General features: G+C 37.9%; 2 protein-coding genes across 2 annotated transcripts in view; one reads left to right on the plus strand and one right to left on the minus strand.

Annotated features, from left to right (window-relative positions):
- The window catches only part of LOC117995436 (N(G),N(G)-dimethylarginine dimethylaminohydrolase 1), a 408,993-nt gene that overhangs the window by 125,760 nt on the left and 260,815 nt on the right, over positions 1–22,418 (plus strand). The gene's annotated exons all lie outside the window — the stretch shown is intronic.
- The window catches only part of LOC117995781 (glutamate receptor 1-like), a 307,480-nt gene that overhangs the window by 90,812 nt on the left and 194,250 nt on the right, over positions 1–22,418 (minus strand). Inside the window, exon 5 of the mRNA XM_069508830.1 lies at positions 10,788–10,915. Coding sequence (XP_069364931.1) covers positions 10,788–10,915 — 128 coding nt within the window. The remainder of the gene's footprint in view (positions 1–10,787; positions 10,916–22,418) is intronic.

A 22,418-nucleotide genomic window follows, 5' to 3' on the forward strand; every position in this document is an offset into this window, starting at 1 on the left:
GTCCTTGCCGACAGGGCCTTGAGATAGCACTGCGCCAACGGCGTAGTTGCTGGCGTCTGTGGTAACGATAAATGGTTGAGAAAAATCAGGGTATTGGAGAAGAGGAGCTGAGGTTAACTTTTCCTTCAGGAGGTTAAAAGCTTGGTCTTGTTCTATAGACCAATGAAAAGTGACATCCTTTTTGAGTAAAGATGTTAGAGGTTTTGTGATCTTGGAGAAATTGTCAATAAATCGGCGGTAATAACCAACGAGACCGAGGAATGATTTTACTTCTTTAGGATTTTTAGGAATTGGGAAATCACAGACTGATTTAATTTTTTCTGGGTTTGGAGAGACACCTTTATCCGTTATAATGTGACCTAGATAGGTGACTTCCTTTCTAAGGAATTCACATTTATCCGGTTGTAATTTGAGATTATAATCTCTGAAACGGTTGAATACCATTTTCAGTTTTTCACAATGTGATTTGAGATCTGCACTATAGATGATACAGTCATCTAAATAGACATAGCAATGTAAACCTTGAAGACCTGATAATACTGTGTTCATAAGACGTTGAAAAGTACTGGGAGCGTTCTTAAGTCCGAACGGCATCCTAGTGAATTCGTAGTGGCCTGTTGAACCATTTGTGTTGACTACAGTAAAACCAGTTTTAGGTGCATCTGAAGGATTCAGCGGAATTTGATGGAAACCGGAGACTAAGTCCAGTGTGCTAAAATATTTGGAGTGACCTAGTTGATCTAGGATATCTGTGATCAAGGGAATAGGATATACTTCGGATACAGTGACGTCATTGAGGCGGCGGTAGTCGATAACTATTCGCCATTTCTTTTTCCCGGATGCGTCCATTTTTTTGGGAACCACCCAAACGGGAGCATTCCATGGAGAGATAGACGGTTTAATAATTTTCTGTTGTAGCATTTTCTGGATTTGGGAATCGACTTCGTTTTTATGACATTCGGGAAAACGGTAAGATTTTACATTAATAGGAGAGCTATTACCCGTGTCAATAGAGTGTTGAATAGCGTTAGTATGAGTTAGAGTGTCTCCTTCGAGATAAAATATATCAGAGTATTCAGAACAGCACTCTAAGAGAACTTTTCTCTCCTCATCGTTAAGATGTGAGTGTCTTATAAGACTTAGAACACGATCGAGTCGATTTGATGAAGAATTAGAAACGTGGTTGACAATTTCGGGGGATTGAGACACTTGGCGTAGTTCAGAGAAGTCTATAGGAGTTAAATGAACCTTGAAGTCTTGGATTTCTATTTGAGATTCAGTGGTATTTAAAACAGAGACATTGACTTTATAATTAGGCTTCAAACTTACTATACAGTTTGCTATATATACACCTTCGGATATAGAGTGATCTAATATGAGTGCGTCTTTTAAATGACGTAACTCGAACTTGTCATTTGAGACAGTGCATTCAACAATAGCTTCGGAGCGAGCCGGTATTATATATCTAGGGCTCGAATAATGAATTGGTAAAGTGTAATTTGAGATAGTAAGGGATTTAGTATTATAATCGATATTAGTATGGAAAAAATGTAGAAAATCGGTACCTAAGATACCGTCTGATTCCAGATTCAGAGCGTCAGTTATGACGTGGAATTTAAAAGAAATGGTGTGGTCGTTTATAATAAGGTTAAGCACAACTGTTCCTAAAGTTTCGCTATAGGAATCCTTATCGTTTATGCCTTTGAGTTTTATAATTTCTTGAGACAATTGGGGCTCTGCTGGTAAACACGAGCGCTTAATAATGCTGACACTTGCGCCTGTGTCAACTAAGAAACAGAGAGGTTTTTTATTACATTCTATTTGTAAAAATGCATGAGGTAAGGACACCAACCTTTTCAGGGTGCTTGTTTCGAAGATCGGGACGTCTTTAAGAGGCAATGAGCTTTTGCTTGCGTTGCTTTGGGGGTCATTTTGAATGACTTTAGATTTTGTAAGACTCAGTTGATCCTTTGAAGGAAACTGAGATTTAAAGGATTTTGTAGTATAAGAGCTAGTATAAGAATTAGAATGAGATATAGTATTATTTGAGCAATCTTCTTTGGAATGCTTTGTATTCGATTTTGTAGGAATCAGTGAGGATTTAGGATATGATTCAGCGATATTTTGGCAGTCTTTTGGTGATTGCCGGGATATAAAAGATTTGGTATAAGATTCAGTGTGACTCGGACAGTCATGTAGCGATTGCCGAGATGTAAACGATTTGGGGGAATTAGTATAAAAGGATTTAGTAGTTCGAGTGCCATTTTGGATTGTTGATTTCGGCAGGCACGCATCCGAAATCAGTTTAAGTTTTTTGATTCAGGGACGTAACTATTCGTCACTTCATTTAAGGATTCAGAGTATTCATACATGTTAACATTAGCACTGTTACTATGAGAGGGACCCGACGGAGGGTGAGAGTTCATCCGACGCTGATTATTATTATATTGGCGCTTACGACATTCTGAGATAAGATGTCCTTTGTGTTTACAATAGGCACAGGTTTTGACGAAATTTGAGTCCTTTGATGAACTTTGACTTGTTTCTGCAGAATATTGAGGGTTAGCGGGAGGAATATGGAAAGATGATCTCTGTGTGAAATCGTGCTTTTTCTTAAAGCACTCTGAGAAACTATGATTGGTCTTCTTACATAAGGAACAAAATTTAGTTGGATGTTTTGGTTGAGTAATTTTTACAAGTTTGAAAATTTTTTCTTCTTCGACTGCTAGAGAAATTGCTTCATTAAGTGTCGAAGGGTTTCTGCAGCGGACAATATTAGAAATATTAGGGTTAAGACCTAATTGGAATAAGCTTAAGGCGAGTTCTTCCATAGCTGTGATTTTGCCTAGAAGGAGATTACGATCAGTGCATGAATTTTGAATATCAGCTTGAAGTCGAGTTAGGCATGCTTCGAGTCTGATAGAATATTGTGTCACACTTTCGGACTGGCCCTGTTTACAGTTTTGGAGATCAAGTAGCAGATGGGACGAGTGTTTTTTCTCGCCAAACGTGCTTTTTAAATATGATTTTAATTCATCCCAATTATTGAAATTTTTAAGGCTGCAGGCTAATTGAGCTTTGCCCTCAAGTTGGGAGATTATATATTTACATAAGATATTTTGCTGGTCGGGAGCAGCTAAACTAATTGCGTTATCGCAGTTAGTTAGGAACGCGGCAAGAGTTTCCCGATTCCCATCATAAGACCTTACGAATTTAGTGAGTATAGAGAGAGTCACTTTTGCGTCCGAACTTTCTGACTTTAAACTCATTTTTGATTACTGAAACTGAGATATGGAGAGAAAAAAAAAAAAGGATTTAAATTTAAAATACAGTACGAAAATATACAATTTAGACAATTTACGCTTTTTATACAAAATTAATATAAACTACTTACAGGATAACGGCAAACATCACGATTTATTTTTCACAAAAAGGTTTTCACTTTGATGTCACTGCACTGAAAGTTAAATTAGGTCGATGCGTTTGCGACACGTGAAGGCTTTGAACTGTACGGAATGCGTCTCGTATTTCACGCGGCGACGATATCGAGTAGGTTTCTGAAGATATTGAAGAAATTGTATTTCGTAATTTTGAAGGCTTAAAATTTATTTCACTGATGTTTTTGAGTGAGTCCAGGATATTCGCGTTCTTCGTGTGAGATGCGGGCTCAGTCTGGCAGGCTGAGACTTATCGTCGATCTTGAGTAGAACCGGTGCTTAGTGGTTGTGATGCGGGCTCAACCCTGGGGGCGAGGCTTATCGTCGATCACGACTGCGATGACCTCAGGATTCTTTGGATGCTAAGGGTCCTCTTGCGTGAACCTTCTCAGCATCCCACTTCTGACACCAATTGTTAGGAGGTCCGCTTCGACAGTCTTTTGAAAAAAAAACCACAAGAAATGTCCAACGAATTTAATTTGGAAATTCACACACACGGAACTTTTACTTCACGCGAATACAGTAGTTTCAGTGTTAACTATTCAATATGGAAATGTGGACTGCCTCGCCGCCTCGCGGATTGTTCGCTTTATATAAATTGAAATGCTGAAGCAGCGAATTAACACGTCATGTTAAAATTATTAATTTATAACAGAGCGTTGGAAGACCCAGGACGGAACTCGGAAGTCATCAGGCGAGTTGCAGGGAGCCGCTGGATCCAGGCAGCGCAAGACGTCCAAGAGACCTATGTCCAGCAGTGGACGTCTATTGGTTGTTGATGATGAATGATGATAATGAGGTACGCTTATCTGTATGTTTGCTATTCTGTGTTACAACAGACGTTTAAAAGATCAAAGGCAGGTTTTATTCTCTTCCTTAAAATTAAATTTCACCAGGGGAGTCGGACAAATTGTGTCGACAAGGGCCCGACAAAGGTAAAAGGTAAAATAAAGACATTTTGATAAACGTTACCAGAATTCATTTTTGGGTAACGTTAGGTACCGCGATAGACTAGTATTTTTAGAGTTCCGTACCTACCTCAAAAGGAAAAACGGAACCCTCATAGGAACACTTTGTTGTCTGTCACTTTGTTGTTTGTGTCTGGGTACTTCCCGTTGATCTAGAATCATGTTTGTCTAGTCCACGCGGACGAAGTCGCGATCATAAGCTTGCTATCTATAAAAAGATTCGTCAAATGAGTTAACACAGTTTAGGTAACTAATGTCCCGATGATGTTAGCATAAATATTCCCAGTAATGCTCATATATTAGGCAAGCCACAAATTATTTGACCCTGCAATGGTATGAGACCGCAAACGGTCTACACACGCCTTAAACTCCCATTTATAAGGCACTAGTCACACCCGCGCGGTTGCTCCTCGCTAACTTGAGTTTGGATCTGTTTTGTGTGACCTAAATATAAAAATTTGCAGTCAGAGTTTAAGGAAAGTGAGTAAACGTTTCATGGTCGCTAACTATGGGCCTCATAAGAAAGCTCAGAGTCACTCAGCGGGCGATGGAAAGAGCTATGCTTGGAGTTTCTCTACTAGGAGAACTAGAATAACTGACATAGCTCAACGGGTTGCGAAGCTGAAGTGGCAATGGGCAGGGCACATAGTTCGTTAAGGTATATCAGGGTACAACTGATAGACGTTGGGGTCCCAAGGTGCTGGAATGCCGACCTCGCACCGGAAGACGCAGCGTTGGAAGACCCCCCACTAGGTGGACGGACGACATCAGACGCTGGATTCAGGCGGCGCAAGACCATGGCGTGTGGAAGTCCCTACAAGAGACCTATGTCCAGCAGTGGACGTCTATTGGTTGATGATGATGATGATGATGAGTAATTTTTTTTAATAGGTGCGTTCAGTAGCTGGTACCTATAAATTGGTCCACGGCACAAGCTAGTAGATATGCTTGCGTTAATAGTACACGTTAACATTTAATAGTACATACTCTATGCCCATACCCCACACATTTTGTTTCTCAAATAATAAGGAACGTCTGGCGGCAGTGGGACCCTGGCCCAATAAAATAGTTTTTTTTTCCTTATTGTTGAGTGCTGATTAGCTACTCAATTGTATTTAAGAGCCAAAAAAATTATTTTCTCAGTAATTTACATGTAATTTTATTTCAAGATCTCTAATACAATTTATTAATAAATTCGAGAATGGAACGCCGGAATATCGTATCATGGAATCTATTTCAATGGAATTATTAAATTAAGTAATAACTGCTTTGTCTGCGACTTGGCTCGCATGGAATGCCACCGTGCTTAGGCACTTTTGTAGAATTCCTTGCTAAAGGTAGGACTATACTATCGACTTTTTGTATCACAATATATTAGGGTTAATTATTATTGACGGACGTCACAATATAAGTATGTGAGTGCCTCGTTGGTTTGAACTCTGAAACATCATCCAAACCTACTAGGAAAGCTACCTACCTACCTAGACCAAAGGGACTACGAATCGTGAATATAAAAAATGTGTATAACGTGTAAAATTTAACTCTTCACGCGCCATTCTAACTTTTTGTGTCAAATTTCATGTCAAAAGTAAGATTACTAAAGTCTACTACTATTACCTTATTTTAAAGGTGAGCCGTAGTTTGACATGACAATTAACCCATAGAGTTAAAATGGCACGCGAGGAATCACTTTTTACGGACTATAATATACCTACACTGTGTCTGTGGACTGTCATATGTCTATGAAAATGTGTAGTTTCAAAGTTGTACAGGCAAAAAATTTGTATGTTGCTAGATAACACATGCCTTGTAATTTTAAAATTAAGAACACATTTTTTGGAAAACTACAGACTTAGTTACTAGCTGCTGCCGGGGCAAATTTTTTTTAGATATGAAATTTAATTTCGACTCTTTAAAGCAACTTTTAGTCGCACAACTTGTCTCTAGTGCGAACTTATTTTATTTTATTTTATTTTATTTTGTTTATTTGAAAGTAATCAACAGCGTAAATACATAATTATTATTTAAATTTAAATCTAGGTATAACAGAAGGCCAAAAGAGATTACTTAAAATTATAATTAAACTATTTTAACAGAATAGAGTTAGAATAAATGTAGGTATATACAATAATAAAATAAAATTACAACAGTGTGTGTATGATTGTATGTGTGTGTGTATGCGTGTGTGAGTGTGTGCTTATGAGTATGTGTGAGCGTGTGTGCATGTGTGTGTGTGTGTAAATGGGAGTGTATGATTGCATGCATATTTACACTAAAGATACCAGCTAACATTTATTATAGGATTATACACCTTTTGGCTAATGACATAAGAATCAAGTTATTGATGAACACTTCACTTCAGGCCAGGTACGTTCTGGATTATAGCGCTCGCTAAAATAGCTTGTACTTCTGTATTACTTTATAACACATTAAAATTGTTTTTGTTTCGTAATTTTAAACTCAAGTGCTACTGAGATTTTATTTCGAACATTTCGAGCGATGTTATGTTTTCCCATTGTCCTACTTTTATAAAGTTTTTTACATTTGCATTCATGTCATTTTAACAAATTAAAAAATGGTCCCTGCCAGGAAAATAATGTAAGACAGGGGATGATCAGATGATGAATATTATTCCCCGGACACGTCCGGTTATAACCAGTTAATAGAATAGAATTAGAATAGAATAGAATAGAGAAATGTTTATTCTAAGCGTCGATATATAGGTGCATAGTGTGGGCTATATAGTCCTGTAAAGCAGTGCATCATCTCTCTCAACAACATGTCTTGGACCTCTATCGCAAACATCTGAGGTACCAGACAAGGAGTGAGTTGTACGAAATAGCAATCAATTGAACATATAATTCTGGCCACAACCGTCGCGACCGCTAACATGGCATTATGTACAGCTGCGCATAATTATCGGGCAGCGGCGGGCGTTATTGGTCAACCAATAATACAATCAATTTTATATAAACTAACTGCATTCCCTACTAAACATGTTGATATTTTATTACAACTGTTTTGCACCTAAACAGGAGTACCGTACGCAGCAGCGAACAATGTACATTGACCTTTAAAATTACATTTCGGCTTTGTAGAGCGTTGTCTCTAACACTCATACCTATGTGACGTTTTGTCCGTCTCAATGACAGAGACAACGCTCTATGAAACCGCTATCTGTTTCTAAAGGTCGATATACAATATTTCTTGCCGGCTACTGTAAGTAGCAAATTGTAGCAAATAAATGATTCGTGCTAATTCGTACACGTCGATTAAGTTTTTTTTAAATCCCGTGAGATCTACCTATTTGATTTTCCGGGACAATAATTAGTTTATGCCCGTCCCGGTTAAACAAATGGGCTGTAAAAAGCTAGCAGACAGACAGACACACTTTCGCAATTTAATAATATTATATAGTATGGACAAATCCGCTATCATCTTCTAAAAGTCGTACATTATTTTCTGCCTCGTACTTTAATAGTTTTCCCCTTAATGCGCTTTTTGCTCACTAAGTTCACTCATATCTTGGTTGTCATCACCATCATTGTCAACCAATAGAGTCCACAGCTGGACACAGGTCTCTTGTAAGGACAGAAGTCCGTAGCCTACATTGTCAGTAACTTTAGTTCTTCTGCGCATTTCCTCGTTCCGTATATCATCCATCAGAGAAACACCTAACTTAGCCCTCTCCATAGATCTCTGAGCTTTGAATTAGAGCTAGCTCGCTCCAAGGTAAATTTTCGCAAAATCTATGAACTATAAAACTATATGCGGAATCAATTCCGCACCGGATTTTGATACATTTAAAGTCAAATTTACGGATTTCAAAACGCACCGCAACTCACCGCATCGCGGTGCGCGCTAGCTCTTAGCGTATCGGGTCGCTTGTTTTTTGTTTATTTTTATTTATTTGAAAGTAATCAACAGCGTAAATACATAATTATTATTTAAATTTAAATCTAGGTATAACAGAAGGCCAAAAGAGATTACTTAAAATTATAATTAAACTATTTTAACAGAATAGAGTTAGAATAAATGTAGGTATATACAATAATAAAATAAAATTACAACAGTGTGTGTATGATTGTGTGTGTGTATGCGTGTGTGAGTGTGTGCTTATGTGTGTGTGTGTGTGTGCGTGTGTATGTGTGTGTGTGAAAGTGGGAGTGTGTGATTGCATGCATATTTAAATGTTAGCTACTTTTTCTTTTTACGATGATAGTTTCTTAATTCCTTTTTAAATTTATTGTTTGATAGGTAAAATAAGTCAAACTCAGCGAACTGATCGTTATAAGTACGTACCAAGCGTGGAATTGTAGAATTTCGCGCATAATTTGAGTAAGATTTAAGTGTTCATGTTAAGTGTTCATGTTTCAGTGCCATAAGTTAAGATGGAACAATGGCAAACGTCTTCAGGTATTAAGGTTTATTGACTCCGAGAAGAGTACTCGTTGAGTTAATAGAGTCAACCTTTATTTTTGGTTTTATTTAAAAATAATATGGGGTTGATGGTTGATAATAACACTTGTTAGAGACATATTATTCGAAAATGCTTTTCTAAATCTCTTAAGAACTGTATCGTTTAACGTCGTATAATAACGCTATAGCGTATCTACTCTTACTACATTGCATACGGTTGAAGCATTTGAAACCTATTTTCGTAAGTCTGTCATGATCTGAACGAAGTAAAAGCATTCCCTTGTACTTAAAAAGATTGGTGGAATACCTTCCTTTTTGTACCACCCAAATGCGCTACAAGCACTTTGTCGACTCGTTTTTGCCTTTAAGCGATCAACCCTCCATTTGGACAAATCTGGTCAAATGAGTTCCAACTTCCAAGTATATTTGAGGAACGACGTGTAACTTTTTTGACGACCTCCCTGGCGCAGTGGTAAGCGCTGTGGTCTTATTAGTGGGAGGTCCCGGGTTCGATTCCCGGCAGGGTATTGGAATTTTATAATTTCTAAATATCTGGTCTGGTCTGGTGGGAGGCTTTGGTCGTGGCCACTCTACCGCCAAAGCCGTGCCGCCAAGCGATTTAACGTTCCGGTATCAAATTTGTTACTTACTGAATTATAGTAGTGGTATAAAATGTAACTACTCAATTCAGTATGAAAGATTCAGACAGTTTGAAGATATAATGATAGGTAAATCAGGTGTAATTTCTATTAGGTTTTTTTTTTTAAAGAATATTAGCCATGTTAAATGACTAATATTCCCCTTTCCTCTCCAACTAAGCGTCAGGCTTGTGCTAGGAGTAGGTACGACAATAGTGCCACGGGCGAGATTTGAACCGTCGACCTTTCAGTTTTCAGTCCACTCCTTTACCGGTTGAGCTATTGAGGGTAGAAATAGCGAATGCTTTGTAAGTAGCCAAGTAAGTAAAGGATTTTAAACTGATGTTACAAAAATATATCCCTGCACCGCTACATACGTAAGATACGGTCGAATGCAAGTCTAAGATCTTTCAAAGTGGGTGGTAGTTGGTACCTACGTGTTCCCATTTCTGCTCAAAGCGAAAATCAGGGGTAGAAATGGCGAATGCCGTGTAAGTAGCCAAGTAAGTAAAGGGTTTTAAACTGATGTTACAAAAATATATCCCTGCACCGCTACATACGTAAGATACGGTCGAATGCAAGTCTAAGATCTTTCAAAGTGGGTGGTAGTTGGTACCTACGTGCACCCATTTCTGCTCAAAGCGAATCTTTGACTTCACGCTTCAGATATTTTCACAAGCATTTTATTAAATGTACCGATTTACACAATATTTATCGTTTAATACTAATACTAGCTTATGCCTCCGACCTCGTCCGCGTAGACATCCCAAATTTAAAACCCCTATTTTACCCCCTTAGAGGTGAATTTTCAAAAATCCTTTCTTAGCGGATGTCTACGTCAAAGTATCTGCATGCCAAATTTCATGATCCGCCCAGAAGTTTAAGCTTTGCGTAGATAGATCAGCCAGTCAGTCAGTTAGCTTTTTATTTTATACTAGCTTATGCCCGCGACTTCGTTCGTGTGGACTATACCAAACCCCTATTTTACACCCATAGGGCTTGAATTTTCAAAAAAAAATTCTTAGCGGATGCCTACGTCATAATAGCTATCTGCATGTCAAATTTCAACCCGATCCGTCGAGTAGTTTGAGCTGTGCGTTGATAGATCAGTCAGTCAATCAGTCACCTTTTCCTTTTATATATTTATAAGATATATGGACTCGCACTTGGCCAATTTTTTCGGTTTTATTATTTCGGTTCAATGACTTCATCAGTTGCGCGTGAGACCGCTGGTGTAGCTCATCGCTGGAATGTATGCAGAACCACATGATCTGTGGCCAAATAGACCATCATCCATCAACCACGGCAAGAAATATTTTAAATACCTTTTCAGGGAACCATGGGGTGACGAACGGCACTTTAAAGGTGTTGGTGTACGAGTGTAGAGTGTCGAAGGAGTCCGGTGGAACTGCGCCCAGCATCGATACCACGCCACGGGAGAACTGGTGGCAGACTGGAACAAGAGAAAATAAACTATTAAGTATACAGAGTGTAACCAGAACGCTAGCAAAAACTAAGCGTTATTGTTATACTACCTAAACACAATCCTATACCAATGACCATTTTCCTCATTTTGTAGTTTTAGTGATTTAGTATTTTTCAAACACGCAATGTATAGCGTGCAAAATTCGGTTCAATGCCCCGCCTACGATGCGGCATGAACTCCGAATGGCCTACTTACGCAACATTCGTTAATCTCTAGCGTCAGTCAGATGTTTTAATTGCAATATATCGTGAACTTTTACAAAATATAGGAATTTTTTTCGCGTTTTTTTATGGTATCGTACCAGTAATCATCAGTACAATCACCTGTCTTCTTTTTGCGTACATTACTTTCTGCCGCGTACTGTACATCGGCCATTAGAATGATATTTTGGCTTTGTAGAGCGTTGTCTCTGTCACTCATACCAATATGATGTTTTGTCGGTCTCAACGACAGAGACAACGCGCTACAAATCTGTTATCTCCTTCTAAAGGTCGATGTACATTACTTTCTGCCGCGTACTGTAGGTATATCATTAAAATTGATTCAGATTTTTTATCCCAGTTGTTAACTACTGTGTTAATTACATCAAAGCCCCACTAAAGTCCGTAGTCGCGTTCAAAATCCTGCATTTAAACCTACCCGCGAATAAATCACGCCCAGAATAATATCTGTTTATTATCTACAATACTATACTGCGCTAAATATCCGACACACATACGGCGGACCACAAACGACTGAAAGTGTTTTCAAACAATTTTCATCTTTACGCTGCTCGTAATAAGGAATGTTTAAGTGTGAATCGCCTCACATCATCCCATGTACAATCACATTAGTATGCTCAACCACTCTTGTTAGAATAATCCGAAACTGTTAGTAATATCGCTACGAAAATTCGCGCCACATTTGAATGTACCCGAAAGCTACGAAGTGATAGCTTACTCGCATAGCGAAGTCTGGTGAAAAATGTGATATTCGAATTCCCTTTACATTGTACTGGAAAATATTCAGAGAACAATTGCAAAATTTTGTGCAGTAAAAAGCTGGGAAGATATCAAATTATTTATTTTATTTATTTTTTTATTTTTATTTTTATTTTTCATGTACCAAAATTATCCATGTAATCCATATTGTGCTCTACATTCTGAAAACAATGAATTAAATGTATGGCATTTCCGGCTATTCTGAACAAAAGCTGTCGTCATTGAACCAGTGGTAGTGGACTGAGAGCCGGTGCGTGCCAGACCTTCGTTATTTTTTTAATTCATTATAGGTACGCTTGACCACAATCACACCTGATAGAAAGTGATAATGTGGCCTAAGATGGGACGCGTTTACCTAGAAGATGCCTATTCACTCTTGTTTTAGATACCCGGGTTGTAATTGGTAGGAAACACATATCGCGGAAGAGTATTCCAAACCTTAGCTATACGTTAATACGTATGAGGAATGACGCAAACGTTTCGTGCGTGTAGATGGGATGTCGACGACATACGGATGGAAACTCGCCCGACTTTTTTCTAAAGCTAAAAAATTTCTCTGCGTATTGTCTCCAACACAGGGAAGTGACTATGAAATATGGATCATGGTGGCTTTGGCATGGCATGGTGTGTTAATGAGCTATTTGACACGTTCTATATAGCGTGCAGCTCGCGGGATGCTATGTGCTTATAATCCATCTCGCCGCTACGGCTGTAACATAACCGCGAGCGAAGCGAGTACGAAGATTTTTGATAATTTTCCAGATAGTGACTTATATTATATCATTCCAAGCTATTTAACAAGTAATAATGGTGTTAAAAATCTTACGTCAAAGTATAAAGTCTATTTTTAAAATTTTTCTTCTGAATAGCCTATTAGAAATAACGGGAAGCGACTTTTGGGTAAGTACCTTACAAGCTGCGATTGCCTAGTGGTTAGAAGGTCCGCCTTCTAATCGGAAGTCGAAGGTTCGATCCCGGGCACGCACCTCTATCTAACTAATATCACTAATTGCTCTATCGGTGAAGGAAAACATCGTGAGAAAACCTGCGTGCCTGAGAGTTCTCTATAGTGCTCTCAAAGGCGTGTGAAATCTACCAACAGGCACATGGCTTGCGTGGTAGACTATGGCCAAAACCCTTCTCACTCTGAGAGGAGACCCGTGCTCTGTAGTGAGCCGGCGATGGGTTGATCACATAGAGCAGAAACAAAGAGGAGATGTTGTATTAAGATTTCCCTATGAAATATCGAGTGACATTTTGCGGGGTGAGGGGTTGTGGAACGCCGCCCACTTCTCAATTTTCCATCTGCGGGTTAGTAGCAAAACTACTCGCTTAGCGACCTAACATCGATATATTGATGTCACTACATAGTTCAGCTATCTCACACTAGATGTCAATAAGTGTAGAAATTACGTATAAAATTACTTACAAATGAAATGTGATACCATTCATAGCATCAGAACGTCTGTCTGAATAACTTTGACACGATAAAACACAACACTTAATCCTTTTGTTCTTAAAAACGCGAAAACACACCGATAATACGAGTCTCAATATATGTGAACCTGACGAACGCAGACAGCATACTAACTAAGGCCCCGCCCACAGTGATGACGTCAGGACCTAGGTGAAAATCACAGTGCACAGTTGCTTAGGCCAACTCCTCTTTGTTTCTGCTCTATGGTTGATCATGAATGAATGAAGTACTTTACAGCACATGAACTGGTTTGTTCTATATTCAGAGCGTGAGACCTGAGCTGGGTGCTTGAGTCCGAATGTCCTAATTCCACGAAATCTTGTGTGAACCAGGACTGAGCCGTACGTAGGTGTGAACTATGCAAATTGATGCACAACGCGGCCTTGTAAACTGTAGTGGTGGTTAATACAGGGTGTAACTAGCACTCTAGCAAAACTAAGCGTTATTGTTATACTCATCATCATCATCTTCAACCGATAGACGTCCACTGCTGGACATAGGTCTCTTGCAGGGACTGCCACACACCACGGTATTGCACCACCTGAATCCAACGGCTCCCTGCGATTCGTCTGATGTCGTCCGTCCACCTAGTGGGGAGTCTTCCAACACTGCGTCTTCCGGTGTGAGGTCATCATTCCAGCACCATGGGACCCCAACGTCTATACTACCTAATTACAAAAAAAATAAAAACCGACTTCGTTACACAAACACTAAAAATTGAAAAATAATTTAATTTATTACCGAATATATTATGTATACCTACAAGAGTTAATATAGTTCCATTATAATACTTTTTGGTGCCGGTGCCAATTAGCTTTAGCTGCGCGAATCGTCTAGACTTCATATTTTTATGGGACTCCACAATGGCACCTCATTGGCACCGACCCCAAAAAATATTATTATGGAACTATATTAACTCTTGTATACATAATATATTCGGTAATAAATTAAATTATTTTTCAATTTTTAGTGTTTGTGTAACGAAGTCGGTTTTTATTTTTTTTGTAAAAAAATTTTATTTCACAATTTTTAGTGGCTCCATGGAATTATGCTATGACTGGTTAAAAATCTACTGTTTACTAAGCTATTACACTGATCGCGAGCAATTTACTCTTATTCGTTGAGGAGTTCCAGTATCTATCTTCGAAGATGTTCATCAGATCTTTACCAAATTGAAATGGGACCAACTTTGAAGTATATCCTTTCAAACAAAAAAAGAATTTTCAAAATCGGTCCAGGCGTTTTCGAGTAATCGGGGAACATACATAAAAAAAAAAAAAAAAGATTCCGACGAATTGAGAACCTCCTCCTTTTTTTGAAGTCGGTTAACAGTCCAATATCAATACCTAACGATTTGCCTCATTTTACAGTTTTAGTGATTTAGTAACTTTCAAACACGCAATGTATAGCGTGCAAAATTCGGTTCAATGCCCCGCCTACGATGCGGCATGAACTCCGAATGGCCTACTTACGCAACATTCGTTAATCTCTAGCGTCAGTCAGATGTTTTAATTGCAATATATCGTGAACTTTTACAAAATATAGGAATTTTTTTCGCGTTTTTTTATGGTATCGTACCAGTAATCATCAGTACAATCACCTGTCTTCTTTTTGCTAGCGTTCTGGTTACACCCTGTATAGCTTTCTATCGCCAACCTGCTTTCTTTTGATGATTCAAATTTTTCAAAGAATTCAGCCCTCTCCGTTCAGTTGTTTGAGCTGTGCGTTGATAGATCAGTCAGTCAGTCAGCTTTTCCTTTTGTAGATTTTCGGGCATATGTAACGAAGAGTTAAATCGATGTTGAAAAGCAATTGTATGGAGAAGCGAGTAAAAAGTGCAACCTTTATCAGACCAGCAGTCCAGAAATTGAGCCGAGAAAACAAATAGGTAGACTAAATAAATCTAAACAAGTATATAAAAGGAAAAGGTGACTGACTGACTGATCTATCAACGCACAGCCCACAGCATTATTTAGCATGCAGAGAGCTATTAAGACGTAGGTATTCGCTATGAAAGGATTTTTGAAAATTTAACCTTTAAGGGGGTGAAATAGGGGTTTTAAATTTGTTTTGTCCACGCGGATGAAGTCGCGAGCATATACGCTAGTTCAAAATATAAGTAGGTAGGTATGGATTAAAACCGTTTAGAGCCCTCGCCCACGGCGACTTTTTTAGCGATACAGTAGCGATGCTGTCGCGCGTCCGCATCGATACAGTCGCGAAGCGGTCGTTAGCTGTTTACCCTCGCCCACGGTCTCAGATTCAGTCGCGATACTGTCGCGCTTCTGTCTCTATGCAAACGAAAAAAAATGTTGCACTGATGCTCCGTTACCCCATTCACGCGCCACCCTCCCTCCGTTCTTCCCCCGATGTCGTCCGACACGGTCGCGCGTTTGCATCGATACAATCGCGATGCAGTAGCGCGTTGCAAATGCGACTAACAGCCGTTAGTAGTGATGCTGGCGTGCGTTTAATAAACGCGCGACAGCATCGCTACAAAAAGTCGCCGTGGGCGAGGGCTCTTAGAAACAATCATAGGGACACGTTTTTAGCTTTATACCTAAAGGAAGTAGTGTAACCATTTTTAAAATTTTACTGTCGTGGTCATTTCTATTTGTTTTTTTTTTTAATTTATTTTTATTGTAAGTACCACATATTTTGCAAACCATGCATAAATGGCAAAATGAGAAAGGGACCATCCATATATGTACCATCATTTACTACCTACTCACATTTGGCAAAAATAAATGATTTCATTTCATTTCATTTCAAGGTTCGACAACACTCAATGTCCTACCGAAACTTTCAATTTCGATTGTGTGCCTGAATTTACAGCCGCAAAGATACTCGTAAACAGGGTCTCGAATTCGTGCCCGTCCCGCAGCCACGTCCGCTTTCTATTAACAATTCACTTGGGTTTTCTAAGTTTTGCTAGGAATATTGATCAGAGGGACCAAATCATCTTTCCCGACACGCACGCATTACAGCGCGCACTGCGCTCAAATATTGCTGTGGGTATTGCTCCTGAAATATGGATGTGGTAATAAAAAAAAGCAAATACAGCTCTGGCCGGAGGGACGTTTGGTAGGCGGATCACGTCGGGCCACGGGCGTCCACCTCGGCGAGTCTAGGCTGCAACTTGCTAGTGCTTAATGTTGGGTAACTTTGTTTACTGCCAATCGTTGCTTATTGCTTATTACCCGACAGCGCAATACAAAGGAGCGGTTATGAGTTCATCTACAGTACGGGGCAGGGCGGACGATATCAGACGAGTCGCAGGGAGCCGCTGGATTCAGGCAACGCAAGACCGTTGCGTGTGGAAGTCCCTACAAGAGACCTATGTCTAGCAGTGGACGTCTAATGGTTGATGATGACTATATTGAAGCGATTTTACATTTTAATACAACTTTGTGGCTCAGTGAACCAGATAAGGCTTCGTTCTCTGAACTTCCAACTAAGATATGAGTTTAATTTTTAAATTCCAGTTTCTTCCGTTTTGATGTCTGTCTCATAAAGAGATTTTAATGAAATTTATTAAGAGTAAACTTATTTTAAGAAATGCTTACATCTTAGATAAATTAATTAAAAAGCAAGATCTCTTTGAGTCGTATTTAGCATCATTCTTGGAAATTGCAACTCCATTTAATATCATAATTTCTGGAGAAAATGTTAATATAATTTTTGAACTTACAAGATATCAATTGTTTTTATTATTTTGTAATTTTTATTAATAAAGTAGCGTGCACTAAAATTTAGAGTCATTTAATGTAAAATTCATGTACCGGTCCGTTTTAGCAATATTTAAAATAATGCAGATACTCTAAAATTAGTTTAGAAAAAGACAACAGAATGGGCGCCACTGTGGCAAATTCCGTTGTAAACTATCTCTAAACTAAACTAAATTAACAGGTCTAAATCTAGTGCTATCCTTTTCCGCAAGCAACATTTTGAAAGGGATAGCAATAGATTTAGACGTGCCATTTTAGTTTAGTTTAGAGATTGTGTACAAGAGAATCGGCCCCATTGTATAGTTAAAACTATCTTATGGGAATTATGGAATACCGCAAGGGCGAAGTGCATTTATATTAATAACTATGCAATCACGTATTTCACACTTAGTAATTAAGTTCCATATAATACAGACAAACTTTAGCAAGTACCTAATCAAAAAAAACCGGCCAAGTGCAAGTCAGGCTCGCGCAATGAGGGTTCCGTACTATAGTCGTATTTTTTCGACATTTTGCACGATAATTCAAAAACTATGATGCATAAAAATAAATAAAAATCTGTTTTAGAATGTACAGGTGAAGACCTTTCATATGATACCCCACTTGTACTCACTTCCAAAGTTGAAAATACTAACTATTATTTCATGACCACAATTTAATATTTTGTGTGAACTAACCCTAAATTAACGGTTTTTAGATTTTTCCCCAAATGTCAGCTATAAGATCTACCTACCTGCCAAATTTCATGATTCTAGGTCAACGGGAAGTACCCTGTAGGTTTCTTGACAGACAGACGGACAGACAGTACCCTGTAGGTTTCTTGACAGACAGACGGACAGACAGACAGACAGACAGACAGACAGACAGATAGACAGACAGACAGACAACAAAGTGATCCTATAAGGGTTCCGTTTTTCCTTTTGAGGTACGGAGCCCTAAAAAATAATAACTAGATAGAACTTTCAATAATATAGAATGTATAAAAACCCTGTATTTTGCATATGTTCGTAGTATTCTCGAATATGCATGCAACATTTGGTCACCCAATTATATTATACATACTCAAAGACTCGAATCAATACAAAAACAATTTCTTAAATACCTGGCTTTCAAAGAATTCAAAAAATTTAACAGTTATAAAGAAGCCTGTACTCATTACAAAATTGACTCCCTGGAACTAAGAAGAAATCAAAGTGACATGCTGCTGCTACAAGCTATATTGACTGGACAAATTGACTGTCCTAGCCTGCTGTCAGCTTTCTCTTTCAATGCTTCCTCCTTTAGGCCTCGAAAACCTCAGCTTATGTGTGTACCGAAATCAAATACAACCTACGCCCAAAATTCCATAATTTTACGCCTGGCGCGAACCTATAATAAAATTTACTCAGACTTCGACCTTTTTCACCTGTCCAAAATGCAATTAAAAAAGGAAATAATTAAACTGCATCGCAAAAATAATAATATGTAACTGATAATAATTATACTAGTATCTATAATAGTACATAAATCCGCATAATATCATAACCCACAAGCACGCACTCACGCGTACTCTCTCTCCCACACACAAACACACACCCAACACACAGACACACATACACTCACAAATACACACACACATACATATGTTGTGAATCACCTACTAGGTATTTTTACTAGTTAATTGACTTTTATATTTTCATATTATTGTATTATTGTAAAGCTTGTTTAAATTATCAAACATACTGTTATAAATTTATATTTAATATCTATTTAAGTAATCTGTAAAAAATTGTAATCCTATTTGGCCTTATTTTCAGTCTGTTTAAATGTAAAATTATATTATATATACCGCTGTTGATTGCAAAAAACAAATACAATAAAATAAAAAAAGAACTAAATAAAAGTATGAGTATGTTAAGGAGATAGTTAGATCCTTAAGGTATTAAGTGTTGTATCATCTGCCAACTTGCAAACTTTGTACAGATAAAGCCACGCCGTAGCACTTTAATAAGCTGCTTGTATTTATAAGCGGGTTTACGTGGGAAGTATAACTTAGTTAGTTAGTTAGTTAGTTAGTAAGTTACTATTGACTCCTTAGTGAAATACCATTGAGGCCTAAGTTTTATCGTATTTACGCTGTGGTTCCTACTCAGTCAGTTCCTACTAAAATTCATCAGTACCTAAGAACAGTCTTCGGACAGTGCGTGCTGCCAGCGATGACTTCTAGTTCTTAAACACGGTATTTTAATGTGTGTACTGAACCCATAGGCCACCACCTATAGACGCCTAATAGCCAAACACCCCCGATGGCCGAGCTTAGGCAGTTGCTTAGCATAAAAGTCGGCCCACGCCCGTTCGGTACCCTCTTTCCGCACATTGTCTTGATTACGTGACTTTTGAGTCCACCAATCATAACAAAGCATTCTCCCCTGTCCCCCGCCAACATATTACGAATTTGTTTTCATGCAAAACCTTGTAGGTATATGCTAACTCTTGAGGTTGAATTCTCTGTGACTGAACCTAACCTTCGTGCCTATAGTTTTTTGTATATAAATGACAAAGTCCCGAAAAATAGGTATTCCCTTGTTTGTAATGTGAAAACTTTACAGCCAAATATAACGTGTTTGAGAAGAACTAACAAAGGTTGCTGGCTCTCGCATAAAAGCTAACGATTACAGCTTATTTTTTATGTTTCTATTTTGTAGTTAGCTCCGACGGTAACACTGGTTTTAACATGCGGCTTGGTCTGTTGTTTTTCAATGATATTAAGAGAGGTTTACGAGAGAAAGTTAAAAAATCATTATTAAGAACCACTTTGTGCTTTATGCGAAGTTATTCGCACTTATAATATAAACTGTAGTAATAGCAAACTATATAATAACTATATAACCAATCACTATGCGGTATTATTTTTGTCGCCCAAGAGAAGTAAAAGTATACTTTATTGCATCTAACTATATTATTTATACATATAGTGGTACAAGCCTTTACGAGTGAAATTTGTACAGAAAAATAGTACTTTCACACTTTTTATCAACTCTACCAGAAGAAGGAAGGGTACCTAATGTTTTTTTAGAAATGTTCATTTTATTTTGATGAACTTTTTGTTTCATAAAATTCCTCACTTACTTAGTAATCGACTTCAAAAATGGAGCTTGGTCCTAATAAGCGCGTATTATTTTTGTATACTTCAGCTTTATTATATCACCGGCACCCGGGAATAGAAGATAACATCTAAAGCAGGGGTATCAAACTGATTTTCCTAAAGTGCCATATTTAAGATTTGGGGCGTGTTAGCGGGCCAGGGTCAAAGGAGGTGGCTTAGATCGGAACCGGAAACACGTTTTCAAGCTTTTTATTGAAATATGAAATGACATTTAAAAACTATAAAAAAAAATCTTTTTTTATAGTTTTTAAATGCTCGCACGTCTCGCAAAACGCGCGCTATTTTCAGCATGCGTTGTTACATCGAGTGCTGGCCATCTAAAAACCCTAACGAGATTATGGTGGCGGGCCGTATTTGAATGGTCTGAGGGCCGGACGCGGCCCGCGGGCCGTATCTTTGAGATGCCTGATCTAAAGGTTGACTCAACGTCAAGTTATTACTGTAAACATAGTCCGCTCCCAATTTACAGTTTGATGTGTGAACGTTTGTGTATATTTACCCCTCCCTATTTCCTTCGCATACATATTTATGTCAAACTTATTTCAATATTTGCAAAGATATTGGAGTGAGGATCTGTAAGACCTTTTTGCGTCTATGTTAAATTATGCGCGAAATTCTATAATTCCACGCTTGGTACGTACTTATAACAATCAGTTCGCTGAGTTTGACTTATTTTACCTATCAAACAATAAATTTAAAAAGGAATTAAGAAACTATCATCGTAAAACGAAAAAAAAAGTAGCTAACATCTAAATATGCATGCAATCATACACTCCCAGTTACACACACACACACATACACACACGCACACACACACACACATAAGCACACACTCACACACGCATACACACACACACAATCATACACACACTGTTGTAATTTTATTTTATTATTGTATATACCTACATTTATTCTAACTCTATTCTGTTAAAATAGTTTAATTATAATTTTAAGTAATCTCTTTTGGCCTTCTGTTATACCTAGATTTAAATTTAAATAATAATTATGTATTTACGCTGTTGATTACTGTTGAAGCGCCTACAACATCTTTGCAGCAAATGCGTACCAACTCATCGACTCATAATTTTATCGTTCATTTAATTATCTAATTGTTTCTTTATAGTATTTTGTTATTGTATATATATAAATTAGTCACTTTTATAACTCATGTTTAATATTTTGGAATCAAACATTAATAATTTAAAATCACACATTTATTATCTTTTCCAAATGTCAGTTCATGCAACATAATATTTTTAAACCCACCCGCAATTTTCTATATATTTTTTGTATCAATTGACGTTTTCATACATTCCTTTGTTCTCTTGTTAAAAACTAACCAACGGTCTGCGCTCAATAAATCATTTTACAAATGCATGAAAAATCCTTTAAATTGTCATCCACGCATCTACAAGTTTTGGCGACCGTTTTTTATCAACACGAACCTGTAAACAAAAGGATTCGACGAACAACAACGAAGAAATTACGCAATTACAACTTGGCGGCTACTCGACGATCCAGCTACTTATTGCAACATCATCTGGTCAGAGCAGCTCAAGCCGGGAAGGTGATCGTATTTCTGGAATTGGAGGACACCAGCGCTGAAGTCAGCACCGATCAGCATTCGCATCCGTGCCGGCCTATTCAGATAAGTGCCTTACTTTCCTATACATAACCCTTTTGTTCCATCAATATCCCATACCTAAATACACATTCCTATAAAATCTCATTTAAATCCTTTCTTGCATAAGGGCTACTATTAAAATACAGTGCAATAATAGTGAAATAATACATTTATTAGTGAAATAAAACAGTTATAAATCAGATTACGTCATTATCATAACGATTGCATCATACTTTATTTTGTTATTTTTTTTCGCGCCGGAGGCTTTTTCGTGTTCTAAACAACTAAGATATTGTAAAATCAAACTCGATATACCTATTTATCACTACCTAACGAGTGAACGTATAAAACTATTTGTTAGTTTTATCATTGTAGTTTTAGTATATCTAACGCAACTAGCCAATTATTATTAATATAACATAGTTAACTCTTTTGCTATTGTACTGAAATACGTACTTAAGGTCAGTGTGCCGACTATTTCAGCTTGGCTGGTATACCTACTCACGCCGCGACGTG

This window comes from Maniola hyperantus, chromosome Z (assembly GCF_902806685.2).
Source record: "Maniola hyperantus chromosome Z, iAphHyp1.2, whole genome shotgun sequence".
Classification (NCBI taxonomy): Eukaryota; Metazoa; Arthropoda; class Insecta; order Lepidoptera; family Nymphalidae; genus Maniola; species Maniola hyperantus.